At 39.7% G+C, this 21,285-nt stretch overlaps 1 protein-coding gene across 1 annotated transcript; it reads left to right on the top strand.

Moving 5' to 3' along the window:
* The first annotated feature begins 14,609 nt into the window (after window positions 1-14,609).
* Window positions 14,610-16,144, top strand: LOC127122693 (uncharacterized). Its single transcript, XM_051052991.1, has 2 exons — window positions 14,610-15,237; window positions 15,912-16,144. The coding sequence occupies exons 1-2, from the start codon at window positions 14,610-14,612 to the stop codon at window positions 16,142-16,144; spliced, it is 861 nt and encodes a 286-aa protein (XP_050908948.1).
* The last annotated feature ends 5,141 nt before the right edge of the window (window positions 16,145-21,285 follow it).

Genomic DNA, 21,285 nt, shown 5'->3' with positions numbered 1-21,285 from the left:
TAGAAGTCACAACTATTTGAGGTCGGGCAATGAACTTTTGGTGTTAATGTATGTTGGAGACATAGTATTAAGAATTATGCTCATTAAACATACCACACACAAAAAATATACAAAGGTGTGGCCTAATCTCATCCATACTCATGTTAATCTTTTAATCAACTAGCATTAGGACTTTGAGATGTCATTGGCCAATTAAAAATGAATGGATGAAGAAGGTGAATTAGATGAAGAGGGAAAGGGATGAATAAGATCACAAATTAATCAAAGGAGGACTTTTACCAAATTAATATTATTCATTCATTTTGGGAGATGGAATGTACATTCCATCAATCCCCTAAATCCAATAATATCAACTTGACAAAGTCAAATCAACCTTGACCAAGGCCCAACAACAAATGAGAAACTCAAATAAGTCAATCCAAATGGTCAACACAATTAAAAATATTAAAATAATGCATTAAATTCAAATATGTTTTGTCCAAATTCTAAAATCACATCAAAACACCAAATAAATGGCCATGTGATTTATCATAGGTCAAACAAGGTCAAAGGACCTTGGATAATTTTTTTTATAATTTTTGGAAACTTAAAAATATTTTTAAACAATTAAAAACAAATGAAAAATCAATTAATTCATGAAAAATATTAATAATGATCCAAAAAATAATTTTAATTCAGAATATGAAAGAGGAAAATATTTGAAATTTTTTGGTGAAAGTCCCATATTTTTTGGATCAATATTAAATTTATTATGAATTATTGAAGAAAATGGAATTAAATGGAAATTCAGAAAATGCTAAAATACGTGGACCATCAGATCTCCCTCATTAATTGAGGTGGCAGATCTGATGGTCCACAACGCGCGTTCCACCAACACCTTAGTCAAGCACGCTATAAACATGGTAATCAAAAGGAATGACTGAGATTAGAACATGAGAATTAGATCACATGGTCCAGACCAAAGACACATCATCGCCGGAGCCAGAGCTCCGATTGTCTTCTCCGGTGAGCTTCACCGGACTGGTCAACATGAACCATCACCAAAAATTCAAACAGGGACATGATTTTAAAGAGAAAACATCACTGAGAACGAATATCACCTCCATTTCTTCCAATTCCAACTATATTGAGAGATATGTGCAATTGAAAAATGAGGTTCATGATCTGAGTTGCTTCGATTTGACCTCAAAGTAACTCAAACACCTTGCCTACATTGGTAGGACTTCAGCCAACACAATAATAAATAGAATTGAGCAAGAAACAAGGAGAATCGAAGAGATTAAATTTTCTGCAAATTACCTTCAATGGAGGTCTGAGCTTGCTAGATCTTGATCTGAATCGTGCTTAGCTTCACTTCAATTGCTTGTAGAAGAGGAATAGAAAGGCTTAGGAGCAATGGATTCCTGGAGAATTGAATTCCAAAACAGTGGAGATTCAAGCTCAAATTCAAATGATTTTATCAGGGTTATCATCTTAATGTGAAGGGTTTGCAATGGGGATTCAAAGCTGGCGCAGTGTGTGTGATAATTATGAGCATAAGCAACTGTACTTATAGGGGAATTGGATGATATTTGCACACTCACTTTCACTTTCCAAAATTGGCAAATGATGAAAGCATGGTGCATGGGCGTGCATAGACCCATGAAATTATTGTTTGAAAGTCCAAAATGAACTTCAGATGCTTTGGAGATGGATTGGATTGCAAGGAAATTGAGCATTGTCATTTGAAGTTTGATCCATGCCACATGATACCAGCCTGTTTAAGCCATGCGCAGCCTATGGATTTCTCATCCTAAATGCATGAATTTTAGCTCTTTGGAACGGTGAGATCAAGAGGAAAAAGTTTGATGTTGAACACTTTTTCATTTCGAGCTTGGAACTTGGATATATTTGAGGTGTAAGTTTGGAAAAATTTGACATATCAAACATTTTCTAAGTGTCAAGCCATATGTCTCAATATTCCACCTTGCTTAACTTTTTATGGGAGTTTCAAATGAGAAACGTGTCTTCATCAAAGTTGTAGCTCTCTAAAATACCATTAAAATGTCATTTGGATTTGAAATGATAGGGTTATGTATTTTTGAAGTTTGGCAAAATCACTTGATCAATGGTATAGGTCAAAAGTGACCTATAATGCAGCCTCATATCACATGTTCAAAGAAGTTAAATTAGCTCCCACTCCAAACATCAAAGTTGAAGTAAACACACTGAACTTGATTATGAGACTTGGAAATATTTCATCTCATAAAAATTGAGCAAGTTATGGCCTTGGGAAGTTGACTTTCAAATTAGGGTTTAAACAAAATGACCTATAATGTTATAACATAGAAAATGATTTTCCAATCAAAACTAGATCTAGGTCTCAACATGAAAGTTGTTTATAATGTCATTTAGAGTAAGTTTGATCTTGGAATCATTTTCATATGATGAAAATTGTAGGAGATAGGGTCTAGGGAGACCCAATTTTGATCAGATGAATTCATCTGGCCAACCACCATCAACCAACTTGCTAATTTCCATTTATATTGACTTTCTTGGCTCATGGTAGATCATATATGCATAATATGATGAAATTTGATGTGTCCCTTGAGAAGTTTGATCAATTGGTGAGATAGTTTGTTGGAGAAGTTACTCAAGATACCCAGTCAAACTAGGGTTTCCAAGGCAAATCACCCTCAAACCCTTGAAGCAAACCTGATCAATATGACATGTAGAAACAATTGGGACTCATACATGATGCTCATAACCATTCTCAAATCAATTCTTGATTGTGCTCTTTGTTCATGAGGGTCTCAAACCCTAGATGTGATCAATGAATCAATGAGATCATGCCCCCTACCTACAAAAAGAGTTAGATAGACATATTTTTGGTATTTTGGTTAGTAAAATGATAATATACAAGTATGATATAATCACAAAGTGCTTGGTGATCTCTCCCAAAACAAACCCAATGAAGAGGGGTAAGGATGATGCCAAGGTATGATCCCAATGCTAATGCTTATGATAAAAATGCATGAGGGATCTTAAGGTCAAAATTGGGGTCTTACAGGGGCTATAGTGCCAAAAGAGATCCCTCGAGCTGTGCCATCTTATCATCCTAAGCACAACCCCAACGCCTCATGCGCCTACCATGTCAGGCATGTGGGGCATTCCACTGAAGACTGTTGGCCGTTAAAGAAAAAAATACAAGACTTGATTAATCAGGAGTTCTTGACCTTCTCGGAGGAAAATCCGAACGTGAAAATGAACCCAATACCTAATCATGATGGCCCCACGGTCAGTGTCGTCATTGAAGAAGAAGCCACAAAGCCTGTAAGGTGGGTCAGTGATGTGAAGACTCTGTTGTCCATTATGTTGAGAAGACTCGAACAATTTGGGTTTCTAATGGGTGTACACGATGATTGTGCAGTATGCGAATGTGATCCAGACAACTGTGACGAGTTAAGGGGTTGTGTGAAGAAACTGATGGATTGGGGTTTGATACAGTTCTCCAAGTCTAGAGCAGCCTAAGAAATTGCAGTGATCGAACCAATAACTATTGTATATAGGAAGCATAAGTTTGAAGCTCCTCCCAAGAGGATTCAACCAATTCATTCCCGTGTTCCCAGTCTGTTTCCGTATCAGAAAACCAAGGCAGTGCCTTGGAATTATGAGACGACAACATATTTGGGAAGAAAAGAAATTTGTATTCCTGACACTGAAATCGTCAACATCGCTGGAGCGGGAGGCATGACTCGCAGTGGCTGTGTATTCGCTTCAAAATACACTCCTAGGGTGTCTCCAGCACCCACAGTTATACCGCATAAGGAGAAGGTCATTCCTACTCCGACTCCGTAGGCAGGGGCAACTGTACCTACCACTCCGAACATGATAACTGTTCAAGTGCTGACGAATGTTATTGGCAACAAAGCTGCAGAATCAGAGGTGTCTAAAGGTAAAGGGCCGATGGTTGAGAATGAGCAAGTTGAAGATCACAAGAAAAGCATCACTTTTGAGGAAATCGAAGAATTCCTCAAATTGATCAAGAAGAGTGACTTCAAAATTGTCCACTAGTTGAACCAGACTCCCTCAAATATATCCATTTTGTCTTTGCTGTTAAGTTCTGAGGCTCGCCGCAAAGCATTGCTGAAAGTTCTGAATACTGCTCATGTGATGCAAGATATCATGGTCGATCACTTTAATGATGTGGTTGCGAATATCACTGCAGGTATTTAGGATTTAATGAAGCCGAACTACCTCCTGAGGGGAATGCCCATAATAAAGCGTTACACATTTCGGCCATGTGCACAAAATCTTTTCTATCTCGAGTCCTCGCTGACACTGGTTCTTCGCTTAATGTGTTGCCAAAATCTACATTAAGTCAATTACAGTTTAAAGGGCCCGAGATGAGGACGAACACACTTATTGTCCGAGCTTTTGATGGCTCTCGAAGGCAGGTTATTGGGGAAGTCGATCTGCCCATCTGTGTTAGACCCCGCCAGTTCAGCATTACCTTCCAGGTCATGGATATCAACCCGGCTTACGGTTATCTGTTGGGAAGATCGTGGATTCATGTCGCTGGGGCAGTCACCTCTATGTTGCACCATAGGCTGAAGTTCTTGATTGATGATAAATTGGTAATTGTATGTGGTGAAGAAGATCTATTGGTTAGCGGACTCTCATTATTCAGATATATTGAGACAGATGAGGGGATTGTTGAGATTCCGCTCCACTGTTTAGAGTTTGAAGAAGTCAGTTCTGCTTCACCAATCATGACCAATCATCAGCTACCGTTGTATCCTCAATAAGAAGTGCCAAGCATACATTGGAGAAGGGCCCGCTTCCCGGTTGGGGTAGAGTTGTCGATGTGGCAGAAAAACACGATAGGTTTGGTATCGGTTATCATCCAGCAGCACGCAAGGCAAGCCCAAAGAAGAAGCAGTTCAACCCAGTCAAATTCAGTAGCGCCGGCTACCAAAACAATCATAATGTGGCAATCATTGGAGAATCTAGTGGCAGCAAACCAGAGGCGCCCAACCTCATACGCATATGTCCTCTAGGGTTCAAGCTTCCCAATTGGACGGCTACCGTGATTCCCATAGTATATTCGGAAAAAACATAATGCATTTTGTTTTCTCAATCCCTCGTCCCCGCCCGAGACGAGAGGATAGCTTGTAAGGGCCTCCATGTTTAAAAGTATTATATGAATAAATAAAAGTACTTCTTTTGCATGCAAAACTTGTGTTCCCTTTTCTTTCAGTTATTTTTACTTTTCCACTAAAACAACGAAATGGCAAAAGATTTCTTTTTCCTTTTTCCACTTTCTCAAAAAGCATACTAAAATAAGCTCATCATATGTAGAGCAAACAAAATTATTGATTACAACATGGCAAAAATCAACTGTAAATCTGGATTTCCAATCAACCAAACTGAAAACGACAGTGAGGAAAATTGTGAATTACCAGCTGAACTAGCACGACTCCTTGAGCACGAAGAAAAAGAGATTCAGCCATATAAAGTGTTGGTATAAGCCCTAGAGGCCAATACATTTTGGTACTTGTATCGAATAATAAAAGGCATTCTCTTTATTATGGTTGATTAATAAAGTCCCTGGAATAGATAGTCCGTTTAATGTATTAAGTGTGACTTAATCATGAGAACACATTAAACATAAGGACACTATTCCTAAAGCATCCGTAGTCGAGCTTTAGTGTGAAGTGGGATAACATTAAAGCATTAAGACTATTATGTTTGTAGACTGATGATCACATCTCATGGATCATGGATAAAGTGTTATCAAGTCTTAAACATAGGTATGAATATTAGGAGTAATATTTATACCGGATTGACCCGCTATGAGAATACTATATAGAAAGTTATGCAAGGTGTCATAAGTTATTCTCATGGTGATAATAGTGTATTCCACTCTTCGACCTGAAACCACTATGGATCCTAGATGTAGAGTCGAGTGCTTTATTGCTGATCCAACGTTGTCCGTAACTGGATAACCATAAAGACAGTTGATGGGTACTCCACAAAGCATGCTGAGGGACATGAGTGACCTAGATGGAATTTGCCCATCCTGCATAACAGGATAAATGTCTATGGGCCCAATATTGAACTGGACAAGGATGACACGGTCTATGCCTTGTGTTCAATATAGACATAAGGGCAAAAGGGTAATTATACACATAAGTATTATCACATAAGGAGTTGTCAGATCACATGACATTTTCGTGTCTTGGGTAACAGTGATGTGTTGCTAGATACCGCTCACTGTTTATTATATTAAATGTGTGATTTAATATAATTGCCAACGTCGCGAAAACCTACAGGGTCACACACAAAGGACGGATTGATGAGAGATAGAGTAACTAAGGAATACCGTAAGGTACGGTGCCCTTAAGTGGATTATAGAACATCGTAAGGTACGGTGTACTTGAGTAGAATACGAAATATGGTAAGGTACCATGGGCTTAAGTGATTTTGGGCATATTATAAGATATGGGCCAAAATACACTTAAGTGGGCTTTTAGCTTAAAGCCCACACAAGTGGTTCTATAAATAGAACCCTTGTGCAGAAGCACAAAGTGCGGTTGCATTCTTTTCGTTTTCACTCTCTCTCTCTCTCTCACTCAAAGCCTTCATTCGTACCAGCTAGCACTGAGATTGAAGGAACCCGTTCGTGTGGACTGAGTAGAGACGTTGTCATCGTTCAACGTTCGTGATCGTTTCCGTGGATCTGCATCAAAGGTTTTGATCGCTACAAGAGATCTGCACCAAAGGTTTCAACCGTCACAACAGGTAAATATTCTATCACTGATCATGACCATTCGTAAGGATCTCTAAAGGAGAAATTCTTAATTTCCGCTGCGCTTTGGGTCGCAATTCTCCTCCAGTGGTATCAGAGCCACTTACGAAACCATGACTCGGATAGCTGTTTATTTTCTGTATTAATATGATTAAAAGACAGAATGAATCAATTAATTAAACGAGTAATTAAATTTGGCATCATGAGTGTACGAGTTGGATGATTGATGTTGACTATGCTTCGGAATCCGACATTAGTATGGTGAAGCAGCGATACATCGATCGTCCATAGGTTACGCAATTGAGATCGATCAACTTATATATGATATAAGTAATCCTAATGCAAAATACGGTATATGTGATATACTATTTCATTTTCATTCATTCGAACACTAAATGATTGTTTTCCTTTGAGCGATCAATGGTCATTTGCTTCGGAATCCGACATTAGTATGGTGAAGCAATGACATGTTGATCAATCATACTGAATCAACAATCGAGGTGTGTTTGACGGTCTGAAATTGGCGCATTAGGATTGGTGACGGCGCAAGGGTTGTGCCGTCAGAGAGTTGTGAATTTAGGGTTTTTGGACACGTATGTTGACTGTTTCAAAGTTTGTTATTTTGGACGCGTGAAGCTCGTGTGACGAGCGTAACAAGCGTAACAAACTGGATGCGTGACGGTCGTAACGTACCCTGTGACAGTCGTCACACTCACATGACCTATGACGGTCGTAACGTGTTTTGTGTGACGGTCGTCACACTCACATGACCTGTGACGGTCGTAACAATGCATGTGACGGTCGTCACACTCACGGGGTTTTGTTTTGTGACTACGCAAGGGTTGTGTTGATTCAAAAACAATGTCCATTACAAATGAATTGTTCATTAAAATGCATAGTGTGATCGGTCGCCGAAATTTAATTTGGTTTTAATTAATTAAAGGAATTAAAAATTAATAATAATAATGTGTTTGTTATTATTGCCTTGTTGTGATCAGTTATGGCCTTAGTTGTCCTTTATTTTGTTTTGGGTTTTTAAATACGACCTGCGTGTCGTGCCTCTCCTTTTAATCTCTTAATGTAACTTCTTTTCTCATCTCAATCCCTCGTATGTAAAACGAGTTTCTTCTGGAATGTAATGTTATGAAGAAAGAGAAGAAGACAATGTTATGAAGAAAGAGAAGATTTCAATATCAAAGGAGGACAATCTTGAAGATCTTGCTTGGAGAAGCTTAGAGAAGAATTCAATATTAAAGGAGGACAACCTTGAAGATCTTGCTTGGAGAAGCTTAGATCGTTGTAGGTTAGCTTAGGTTCTCTCATTGGCTTGGGAGAACAATTGCGCTAGGGGCCATAACTGTTTCATTTTGTTTGTATGTATGTTGATGCATGTGAATGTATGTTGATGCATGTGAGAGACGATTTATATGATAAACAAGCCGGTGAGATCATAACAATTGCAATTCCCTCAAACTAAAATATTAAGTTTATGCTTTCCAAGTTCTAGCACTCATCAAGACTAGTATCGGATAATGTAGGTTTCGCCAAAGCGAGGTGCATGTTCTATATTAGTAAGGTGCGATGGGATAATTGTAATATCCAACTGCTAAAACAATGGGTCAAACTTAACTAAACAAATTATGATGATATTATATATGTTTGCTTTCCAAGTTTTAGCACTCATCAAGACTAGTATCGAATAATGTAGGTTTTGCCAAAGCGAGGTGCATGTTCTATATTGGTAAGGTGCGATGGGATAATTGTAATATCCAACTGCTAAGACAATGGGTCAAACTTAATTATAATAATATCATATATGTTTTAGAAGCAAGAGTTGGGAATGATCCATATGATGGATTCGAATAAGGAGTTATTCACCCAACTGAAATTTTCGAGAGTTGTATGAGATACAATTGGAAGGAGTTCCTACCTAAATAACCTAGTTTTGTGTAATCCGCCTACGCGGACTTAGAACGAAGTGAAATATGGATCTCGACCCACTAGAAAATCTTCCAACGGGATTTTCCGAATCAAATGATGAGGGTCATTTGTTTTGAGTAAAATAGTGGGAGCATATTTGATTAAAGACCTAATTAAATATGTCAATGATACTTATATTTTCTTAATCCTTATGTAGATAACCATGACAGCAAACACCTCTAACAACATCTTGCGATCAATCCTTGACAAGGAAAAATTGTCTGGGACAAATTTTCTGGATTGGCACCGAAACCTGAGGATTGTCCTCAAACATGATAAAAAGCTGTATGTCTTGGAGAGACCTGTTCCTGAAGAGGAACCTCCTAGTTCTGCACCTAAGGCAGAAAGAGATGCTTATAAGAAGCATGTCGATGATGCCAATGAAACTGCTTGTCTCATGCTGGCTACGATGAACTCAGAATTGCAAAAGCAACATGAGAACATGTCAGCATTCGATATGATCGAACACCTGAAGTTGCTCTATCAAGAGCAAGCAAGGCATGAGAGGTTTGAAGTTTCAAAAGCCCTTTTTCAAAGCAAGTTAGCAGAGGGAGCCCCTGTAGGTCCCCATGTACTCAAGATGATTGGGTATGTGGAAAACCTTGAGAGATTGGGCTTTCCCCTCGAAAAGGAACTTGCGACTGATTTGATCTTGCAATCGTTGCCAGATAGTTTCAGTCAATTTGTCCTAAATTTCAATATGAATGATATGGACAAATCTCTTCCTGAACTGCTAGCCATGTTAAGAACTGCTGAGCAGAATCTGAAGTCAAAAGGGAAGTCCATTCTGATGATCGGAAATGGAAAGAGACAGAACAAAAGGCCCACTAAGCAGAGTGATAAGGGGAAGAGCAAGGAAGTTGCAAATCCCAGACCCACTGCTGCTTTGAAGCCTAGTGGAGGCATAGCAAAAGAAGGCACCTGCTTCCATTGCGGTAAGACCGGACACTGGAAGAGAAACTGCCCAAAGTACCTGGAAGATAAGAAGAATGGAGTAGAGACTTCAACTTCAGGTATTTTTGTTATTAATTCATCTACTTCTGCATCATGGGTATTAGATACTGGATGCGGTTCTCACACTTGTACAAATGCGCAGGGGCTGAAAGGGAGTAGAGATTTGGCAAAAGGTGAAGTTGACCTACGAGTTGGCAATGGAGCAAAAGGTTGCTACTTTAGCCGTAGGATCTTATGTATTGACTTTACCTAGTGGTTTTATAATTCAGTTAGAGAACTGTTATTATTTACCTGCAATTAGCAGGAATATTAATTCCATTTCTTGTTTGGACAAGTTTGGTTTTTCATTTATAATAAAGAACAATTGTTGCTCAATTTATTTGAATGATATATTCTATGCTACTGCACAAATGAGCAATGGACTACATGTAATTGATCTCGAAATGCCTATTAATAACATTAATACTAAAAGGGTGAAACCTAACGAGTTAAAACCAACTAGGTAAGAATATTAAAACTCTTCGATCAGATCGAGGTGGTGAGTATTTAAGCCTAGAGTTTGATGACCATCTGAAAGAGTGTGGGATCCTATCCTAACTTACTCCTCCTGGAACACCCCAATGGAATGGTATATCTGAGAGAAGAAATCGAACCCTGTTAGACATGGTACGATCCATGATGAGTCACACCGATCTTCCAAACTCCTTTTGGGGACATACACTATTGACAGCAGCTTACACACTTAACCGTGTTCCATCCAAAAGGTTGAGAAGACACCATATGAGATATGGAGTGGTAAGAAACCACATATGTCTTACATAAAGATTTGGGGTTGCAAGGTTTATGTGAAACGACAAATTTCAACTAAGCTTGAGCCCAAATCTGACAAATGCTTATTTGTGGGGTATCCTAAAGAAACAAAAGGGTATTACTTCTACAATCCTTCTGAGGGCAAAGTGTTTGTCGCTCGAACTGGAGTTTTCCTAGAAGAGGATTTTAATTCCAAAGGAACCAGTGGGAGGAAAGTAGAGCTTGAAGAAATTCAAGAATCACAAAGCATCAACACACCTATGGAGGAATTGGAGCAGGAAACACAAGTAGTTGTGTAAGAGCTACCTGCTCAAGTAGAACAAGACCAGCGTAGGTCAGGCAGGATACGTCACCTACCTGAGATATATGGATATCTGATCAAGGTGATGTATTACTCATGGAATCTTCGTTTTGATGAAACAGTAAAACAATATGGATTCATCAAGAACGAAGATGAGCCTTGTGTCTACAAGAAGGTTAGTGGGAGCATGATCGTATTCCTGGTATTATATATAGATGACATATTACTTATTGGAAACGATATCCCTACCCTGCAACAAGCAAAGTCTTGGGTGGGGAAATGCTTATCTATGAAGGACCTAGGTGAAGCAGCCTATATATTAGGAATCATAATCTATAGAGATAGATCATAAAATGCTTGGCCTAAGTCAGAGTACATAGACAAGGTGTTGAGACGCTTTAATATGAATGATTCCAATGGTTATGTGTTTTGCTGAAATGGTGGCGCTGTGAGCTTGAAAAGTTCAAAGCAAGATACAGTTGCTGATTCTACAACCGAGGCCGAGTATATTGCTGCCTCAAATGCAGAAAAGGGAGTTGTTTGGATCAAAAAGTTCATTAGTGAACTTGGCATAGTCCCTAGCATTGTGGATCCCATTGGTCTCTGATATGATAACAATGGTGCTATCGCACAAGCCAAGGAGCCTAGATCTCACCAACGATCCAAACACATACTTAGGCGTTATCATCTCATTCGAGAGATAATAGATAGAGGAGATGTGAAAATATGTAAAGTACCTACACTTGACAATATAGTTGACCCACTGACAAAGCCTCTTGCGCAGCAGAAGCATGATGGCCATACTAGATCAATGGGCATACGGGGTATGCCTGATTGGCTCTAGTGCTAGTGGGAGATTGTTGGTGTAAGCCCTAGAGGCCAATACATTTTGGTACTTGTATCGAATAATAAAAGGCATTCTCTTTATTATGGTTGATTAATAAAGTCCCTGGAATAGATAGTCCGTTTAATGTATTAAGTGTGACTTAATCATGAGAACACATTAAACATAAGGACATTATTCCTAAAGCATCCGTAGTCGAGCTTTAGTGTGAAGTGGGATAACATTAAAGCATTAAGACTATTATGTTTGTAGACTGATGATCACATCTCATGGATCATGGATAAAGAGTTATCAAGTCTTAAACATAGGTATGAATATTAGGAGTAATATTTATACCGGATTGACCCGCTATGAGAATACTATATAGAAAGTTATGCAAGGTGTCATAAGTTATTCTCATGGTGATAATAGTGTATTCCACTCTTCGACCTGAAACCACTATGGATCCTAGATGTAGAGTCGAGTGCTTTATTGCTGATCCAACGTTGTCCGTAACTGGATAACCATAAAGACAGTTGATGGGTACTCCACAAAGCATGCTGAGGGACATGAGTGACCTAGATGGAATTTGCCCATCCTGCATAACAGGATAAATGTCTATGGGCCCAATATTGAACTGGACAAGGATGACACGGTCTATGCCTTGTGTTCAATATAGACATAAGGGCAAAAGGGTAATTATACACATAAGTATTATCACATAAGGAGTTGTCAGATCACATGACATTTTCGTGTCTTGGGTAACAGTGATGTGTTGCTAGATACCGCTCACTGTTTATTATATTAAATGTGTGATTTAATATAATTGCCAACGTCGCGAAAACCTACAGGGTCACACACAAAGGACGGATTGATGAGAGATAGAGTAACTAAGGAATACCGTAAGGTACGGTGCCCTTAAGTGGATTATAGAACATCGTAAGGTACGGTGTACTTGAGTAGAATACGAAATATGGTAAGGTACCATGGGCTTAAGTGATTTTGGGCATATTATAAGATATGGGCCAAAATACACTTAAGTGGGCTTTTAGCTTAAAGCCCACACAAGTGGTTCTATAAATAGAACCCTTGTGCAGAAGCACAAAGTGCAGTTGCATTCTTTTCGTTTTCACTCTCTCTCTCTCTCTCACTCAAAGCCTTCATTCGTACCAGCTAGCACTGAGATTGAAGGAACCCGTTCGTGTGGACTGAGTAGAGACGTTGTCATCGTTCAACGTTCGTGATCGTTTCCGTGGATCTGCATCAAAGGTTTTGATCGCTACAAGAGATCTGCACCAAAGGTTTCAACCGTCACAACAGGTAAATATTCTATCACTGATCATGACCATTCGTAAGGATCTCTAAAGGAGAAATTCTTAATTTCCGCTGCGCTTTGGGTCGCAATTCTCCTTCATAAAGAACCAGTGAATGTCATTAATTTGGGTTCTGAAACTGATAGAAATGAAGTGAAAATTAGGGCATCTCTTGCCAAGCATGTACGTTTCGAGTTGGTATAGTTATTGCACAAGTATGTTGACGTCTTTGCTTGGTCTTATCAAGATATGCTAGGGTTAGACACTAGCATTGTTGAACATCACTTGCCACTCAAACCTGAATGTCCTCCCGTCAAGCAAAAGCTCAGAAGGACTAGATTCGACATGGCACTGAAGATCAGGGAAGAGGTTAAAAAGCAGTTCGATGCTGGCTTTCTGGCCCTTTCTGAGTATCCACAGTGGGTTGCTAACATCGTCCTAGTTCCGAAGAAAAATGGTAAAGTTAGAATGTTTGTAGATTACCGAGACCTCAATAGAGCTAGTTTGAAGGATGACTTTCCTTTGCCTCATATTGACGTTTTGGTTGATAATACAACTCATTTTTCCGTCTTTTCTTTCATGGATGGGTTCTCTGGGTACAATCAGATAAAGATGTCGCCAGAAGATATGGAGAAGAAAACATTCATCATACCTTGGGGAACTTACTGCTACAAAGTAATTCCATTCGGCTTGAAGAATGCATGGGCAACATATCAGCGTGCCATGGTAACCCTCTTTCACAACATGATCCATGAGGAGATTGAGGTTTATGTGGACGAAATGATTTCCAAATCCAGAACTGAGGAAGATCACTTGGTGAACCTGAGGAAATTGTTTGCCAGACCAAAAGTTTAAACTGCACCTGAATCTAGCTAAATGTACTTTTGGGGTCCGATCCGGTAAACTTTTGTGTTTCATTGTCAGTCATAAAGGTATTGAGGTTGATCCCGACAAGTTTGAGCTATCCAAGAAATGTCGTCTCCCCGAACAGAAAAAGAAGTCAGAGGTTTCCTTGGCCGACTCAACTACATCTCCAAATTCATATCACACTTAACGGCTACCTACGAATCGATATTCAAACTGTTGAGAAAGAACCAATCGATTGTGTGGACCAAAGACTGCCAAGCGGCATTCGACAAAATAAAAAAGTACTTACAAGAACCACCAATCCTGATACCGCCGGTTCCTGGTAGGCCTCTCATTATGTACCTCACAGTACTCGATAAATCTATGGGTTGCATTTTGGGTCAACATGACGACACATGCAAGAAGGAACATGCTATTTACTATCTCAACAAGAAATTCACTAATTGTTAGACCAGATACTCACTTTTAGAGAAAACTTGTTGTGCTTTGACGTGGGCTGCTCGACGCCTGAGACAATATATGATTTGCCATACTACTTTAATGATATCTAAAATGGATCTAATAAAGTATATCTTCGAAAAGCCTGTTGTTACTGGTAGAATTGCCCGGTGGCAAATGTTGTTGACCGAGTATGATATTCAGTATGTGGCCTATAAAGCGATAAAGGGGAGTGTTCTGTCTGACTATCTTGCTCACCTACCTGTCGAAGGTTATCAACCGTTGAGGTTTGACTTTCCAGATGAAGACATTATGTTTATCAGAGACTTCAATATGCCAGGATTTGAGGCAGGCCCCGAACCAGGATCACGATGGACACTCGTGTTCGACGGTGCTTCCAATGCTCGTGGCCATGGAATAAGTGTTATTATAACTTCTCCCACCGGTTTCCACCTTCCATTTACCGCTAGATTATGTTTTGACTGCACCAACAATATGGCAGAATATGAAGCATGTATCTACAGTTTGGAGGCGACCATCGACTTGAGGATCAAGATTCTTGAGGTATACAGTGATTCAGCTCTGGTAATAAGTCAGGTGAAAGGTGATTGGGAGACTCAGGATAGCAAGTTGATACCTTACAAGGAGCATATCAGAAAACTAGTACCCTATTTTGATGTAATCTCCTTTCATCATATTTCTAGGGAAGAAAATAAGTTAGCAGATGCTCTAGCCATGTTGGCATCTATGTTCAAAGTCAAATGGAAGAATGATGCACCATCCATCCATATTGACCACTTAGATGAACTAGCACATTGTCTAGCAATCGAGGCAAATCCTGATGATAAGCCCTGGTTCTACGACATAAAGACATTTATGGAAAAACAACAATATCCTGAGGGTATAACCATTACTGATAAGATGGCTCTGAGAAGACTCTCTTCCAAGTTCTTCCTAAACGGTGATGTGCTATACAAGAGAAATTATGATTCAGTACTGCTCAGATGCATGGATAGACACGAAGCTAGTATAATCATAAAATCCATACATGAAGGCTGCAAGGGTGTGCATGCAAAAGGTCCTGCTATGGCCAAGAAGATCCTTCAGGCTGGGTATTACTGGACGACAATGGAGGTTGACTGTTACAACTTTGTTAAAAGATGTCACAAATGTCAGATATATGGTGATAAGATCTTTGTGTCACCGAATCCGTTGAATGTTTTGACTTCTCCATGGCCCTTTTCTATGTGGGGTATTGATATGATTGGGATGATAGAGCCTAAAGCTTCCAACGGTCATCGATTCATCCTGGTCGCCATCGACTACTTCACGAAATGGGTCGAAGCTGTTTCGTATGCTAATGTCACTTGACAGGTGGTTACCCAGTTCATCAAGAAAGAGATAATCTGCCGCTATGGGATACCTAGCAAGATCATCACTGATAATGCCAGTAATCTCAACAACAATATGATGAAGGAGTTGTGCAAAGAATTTAAAATAGAGCACAACAACTCTTCACCATACTGGCCCAAGATGAATGGCACCGTAGAAGCAGCTAACAAGAATATCAAAACGTCCAGAAAATGGTCAAGACATACAAGGATTGGCATGAGATGTTACCCTTTTCTCTGCAAGGTTACATAAACTCAGTCTGCACATCCACTAGGGCAACTCCATACTCATTGGTATATGGGATGGAGGTTGTCTTGCCGATTGAAGTCGAGATCCCTTCACTTAGAGTCATCATGGAGGCCGACCTCAATGAAGTTGAATGGGTTCAACCGCGGTATGACTATCTGAATCTAATAGAAGAAAAACGTTTGACGGCCGTTTGTCATGGTCCGTTGTACCAGAGACGTCTCAAATGAGCTTTTGACAAGAAAGTTCTTCCTCGTGAGTACCACGCAGGGGAACTCGTGCTCAAAAGGTATTATGCTATTCACTCAGACCCACGAGGAAAATGGACTCCCAACTATGAGGTACCTTTCGTCATCAAGAAGGCCTTCTAAGGTGGGTCTCTAATCCTCACAACAATGGATGGGGAAGACTTGCCCTCACCAGTGAATGTGGACATAGTCAAAAAAATATTATGCCTAAAAATAAATGATAAAAGCCCGCTAGATTAATCTTCACAAGATTGTTCTAGGCAAAAATGACTATCCTGGTGGTCCAAAAAAATGAATTGTCCATGCAAAAGTTAGGAAACAAACATAAAGCTCGCCGAGTCAAAAAATCGAAAGGGTGACTTAGGCAAAAAGGAGCATCCTGGTGGACGAAAAGAATAAGAAATGTCCAGGAAAAAGTTAGGGATAAAGGCATTGACTATGATCCTCGAGCCCATTATGCTACAAGCTAGATATCAGATGGTCAAAAATCGATCCAATCATCGTCAGTCGAAGCAAGGTCTCGAAATTCGGATTCTATAGTAGACTAAGGCCAATATTGTAATCACTGGAAAAATACAAAAATATTTCCCATTGCCATTTCATTTATTTTTCAATTTTTGCAACATCATCATCAAGGGTGTTTGCATCTTTGTACACACCATATGTACAGTTCTATTCATAATCAATAAAATTCAGCTTCTTTTATCAAGTATTTTCCTTCTCCTGTGTTTTATATGCAAAATAATTGATTTATCTTAATTGCATAATGCCTTAAAATTTCAGAGAATAATAAAAGCTACACTAAAGAGAAACATTATGCATTACTGTAAAATCCCGATGAACTCAAAATATGATTGGTATCTCAAAAATGGTTTTGCTTAAACACCTGTGACATCCATATGGCTACCCCATTGATGGGTGTCCCAGTATTCTCCAGCAGATAGATGGTTCCTTGACGGAAGCGTTGCCACCTGGATCTCTCACAACCTACACCTTCCAATCTTTGATGACGAGTCGGAGTTCCCATCACAATAAAGAACCATATTCCCCACAAATGACTTACATCTAACCAAACAGACAAACATGCATGCATCATGAAAATAAAGCATACATCATGCACCATACATATCATACTCTCCACCGTGATACTCCACACACATTAAAGACCCGTTTGAAAATAGTATAATCACTCGTTCGGGTAAATTCTTGGATACGTTAGTATTTAATCCTCTTCCATCTTGAATACCTGAAAAGCATCCGCAATCCCCGTATTTAGGTTTAAGAAGATTAAATAGGGGCAGCTGTTGTACGCCAAAATTTTCCCTCCCCTTTTCTTCACAACTCCATCTAACCGTTTGACTATGGTTCATTCGCATGCATTATAAACTCATGCATAAGCACCATTCATCACCATGGATTTTAAGTGTTTAGCTTGCAGAGCTTTGGTTTGTTTGTACAACAACTGAAAATGCTTGGGTTGGACATGCCCTGAGGCTTCCAAAACCCTAATCGCAGGTGATCTCAGTATGTTGCACTCAACATTCGATACTTGCTCCGTCTATTTTGTCCCCCTTGGTGCTCGAGTCTTTTGGTCATAATCCAAGTTCTTGGTCTCATAACTTCCATCCACTTTCATTCATTCACATGGCCACCGTCATGCCACTATTGCTTGGTCCCTAGGGTCACGTTCCCCCCTTCCATGAGTCAGTTATAGATCTTGAGTTTGGGCTCATGGGCGTGCTTAGGTATTGAGTCAAGTCATTTTCATTCAATTGGTCAATTCCATGAGTTTTTATCCCTAAAATATTCATTACATACATAAAAGGGTGAAAAAAAGGTATTGCATTGGAAAATTGGAGGTTTTTAGCCCTATGAGTCAACTCATGACTCGATGCAAAACCCTCGGGTCCGAACAGGTCGACCCACCGGTCGACTTAATTCTGGGAAACTTGAGTGAGTCGACTCATTCACTTTTTGCATTGACTCATGCTCCTTCTTTCTTTGAACCATGTTTCCTCGGGTCGGAACAGGTCTACCCACCAGTCGACTGAATTCTGGGAATTCCTGATTGAGTCGACTCACCCGTCCCTTGCGTCGACTCATTTCCAATTTTCCTTTCAATCATTTCTTCGCGGGTCCTGACATGTTGACTCAACCCTGGGAAAATTACTGTTTGAGTCGAATCATGGCTTGTTTTGTAGGATTTTGCATTATTAATGTGAGAGGAGAATTTTTGGGTCAAAGCATGATCTTCCATCATTGAGGCTAGCAATCCAAGGCAAATAGACACCTCCATGAACACCGGGAGAGCTGTGGGAACTCGACGACACTCCGAGGTTCGTTATTTCATCAAGCTTTAACCACATGCATTGTGATCACGGTAATTCTGCAGCAAACCAAGTGCCTCAAAGTTACAAACAATTCAACTTGCACAATCATAACCAAGACCAAAATCCCACAACACAACCACTGTTAACCTACAGTTGCAACTCATGATAGTTATATCGTGTGCCTTAGCCAACATCAAAGCTAATTGTCACCTGCAATAGCCAGTCATAAACCACCATTTCCACTAAATTAACCAATGAACTAACCTCCAACTCAGTGAGTTAACTACCTAAACTCACTGAGTTCATCCCAACTAACTCCAAACCTCTTTTAACTAACTCCAAGCCTAACTCCATTTCCGATAGCCACTGCCGCCAGAAGCGATTTCCGGCACGGTGGTTTGCGATGGAGCTCCGACACCGGCAATCTGAACTGTCATGGAAAAAGGCGCGCAAGACATTCAAATTTTTCTGGTTTTTTCCCAACACACAGCTCCCAATCTTTGGGCTTATTTTCTTATTGGGCTTGTCACAGTCCAAGCCCAATACATTATTGTCTTACTCCATTTTTTTGCTGCATCCCCTGGCTGAAAAGAGATTGTTCTACATTGGGCTTTGGAAACTGAAGCCCATGCATATTGGACTTTGTTTTGCTCTTTTTTTTCTGCACATCCAAATCAGGCCAACACATCCTCTGTTTTGCAAAGGCCTACACTATTTTATTTGATTTGTTTAATATTTGTTTTGTTAATTAGATAACTTTGATTGATAGAATTTAGGTTAATTAGATCAATTAGGAGTTCAATTAGAATTTTCACAACTAGTATTATAGATTCAATAACCATAAAATTCGACAAAGACCATTTTACCCTTGTACCACCTCAGAGCGGCACCAATCAGACTGTCTTGGAAATAATGAATCAGTAACTGATCATTATCAGTTTGCGTCGACATATTTCTAGCATACATTACGAGATGACTAAGTGGACAGGTATTCCCCTTATACTTTTCAAAGTCAGGGACTTTGAACTTCATCGGGATCTTAACAATGGGAACAAAAAAAAGTTTCGTAGCACTCTTACCGAATAAATCTTTTCCCCTAAAGGTTTTCAAATTCTTTCGTAACTCAAGGAATTGGTCTTTCATTTCATCCATCTTCTCATAAACATCCGGACCTTCAGACGGCTCGGAATGGTAGATGGTATCTTCAACACGAGGTAGAGTATGAACAACTGGTGGTGGCACAGACATGACCAGGCTAGATGTTGGCATGGAAGCAGAATTAAGCGCAAAACCCTCAGGCACAAAGTTGGGCGGCATTCCCCACGAGAATCCGGCAGGCATGGCAGGAGTGAATTGAGTGGCAGGCACGGTTGAAGAAACAACCTCTTAAATGATCGTCCTCTGAGGAGGAGGAGTTGCAGACATTGGAGAAGATTGACTTTGAGCAGCTAGGACTGACTCCATCATGGCAGTCAGGTGGGTGATCTCGTCCTTCAAGTCTTTATTCTCTTGCTTTAGATGTACCATGATTCTCAGATGATTGGCGCAGGTATTGTATCGATGAATCAACTTGGCTGAAGCACAGAAGAATAACCAATATGACATCTAGCGAAAGAGAAACCTGTATCAAAATGATGCATGAATGCAATGCTTAATTGTTTTTATTTTCAAGGTACATACTGTTTTATTTGTAAATATATAATAATAACAATTGCACAATTTGATTGACCATACAAATCTCTTTTATTTATATAATTGGAAGGATTACACTGAGTACAATTTTGGAAACCAAAATACAAATACAAGAGAAAAGGAGACTAATCATCCTAAGGATCCCTTAACAATGGTGTCAGATGGTCGGGTCGCAGGCTCATACTTCCTTCGGATGCATCAAATCTCAGACTCAAAAGAAGTTTTCATCTGAGTCTTCTCGAGGACAAGCTGGTCAACAATCTTCTTCGAAGCAACGGAAGGATGAGGCATACTAGAGGAAGATGAAACCTCTGGCTCTCTCTGCCTCTTCACTACTCGATCTTCAAGAAGCTCAATAAGTGCATCTTTATCCTTATACTCAAGCTGCAACTCCTCATGCTTTCTGCTCAAAGCATGGAAACGTTCTTCCCACATATTTTTCTCTTGCTTCATCTTGGAGAGTGCGTCTTCCAAACCCTCTACATCTTGGTTAGGGAGAGTTGGTGGCTCAACCACAACCATATAGAAGAATTATGGAGAGTTGAGTGAGAATCGAAGAGATGAAAAATTATGAAAATCACATTCAATGCAGGTCTGTATGAACACGATCTTGCTTCCAATTTCACTTGGCCTTTCTCTGAACACTTGATGGAATGGGATTGAGTCGACAAAAGCAACAAGACTCTTGGAGATTTGAATCTCAAAATAGTGGAGATTCAAACTCGATTTCCAATGGAAATCCTCAAGGCTATCCTTTGAATGAGAGGGTTTGGATCTGGGGATTCAAAGCTAGCGCGCATGGTCCTCAATTCAGAGTGCAAGGGTCTCTATTTATATGCCAAATGATTGTTATTTGCACACTTGAATCAAAGTTCCAAAAATAGCAATGTTCATTGCATGGATGCATGGGCGTGTGATAGGCCCATTTAATCATCCCTTCAGGTCTAAAATTGAGTACAGACATTGCTGAAGTCACATTGGTAAGCCATGCAATTGTGTATGAGGAATGCAAGTTAAATTATCCCAAATGGTGATCCAAGTTTAAGCCATGCGCAAGTCACTCATACTTTGTCCAAATGGGATCAAGTTGGAATTTTTGGA

The sequence above is a fragment of the Lathyrus oleraceus genome, chromosome 2, assembly GCF_024323335.1.
Source record: "Lathyrus oleraceus cultivar Zhongwan6 chromosome 2, CAAS_Psat_ZW6_1.0, whole genome shotgun sequence".
NCBI lineage: Eukaryota > Viridiplantae > Streptophyta > Magnoliopsida > Fabales > Fabaceae > Lathyrus > Lathyrus oleraceus.
This window is presented reverse-complemented; position numbering and strand designations above follow the sequence as displayed.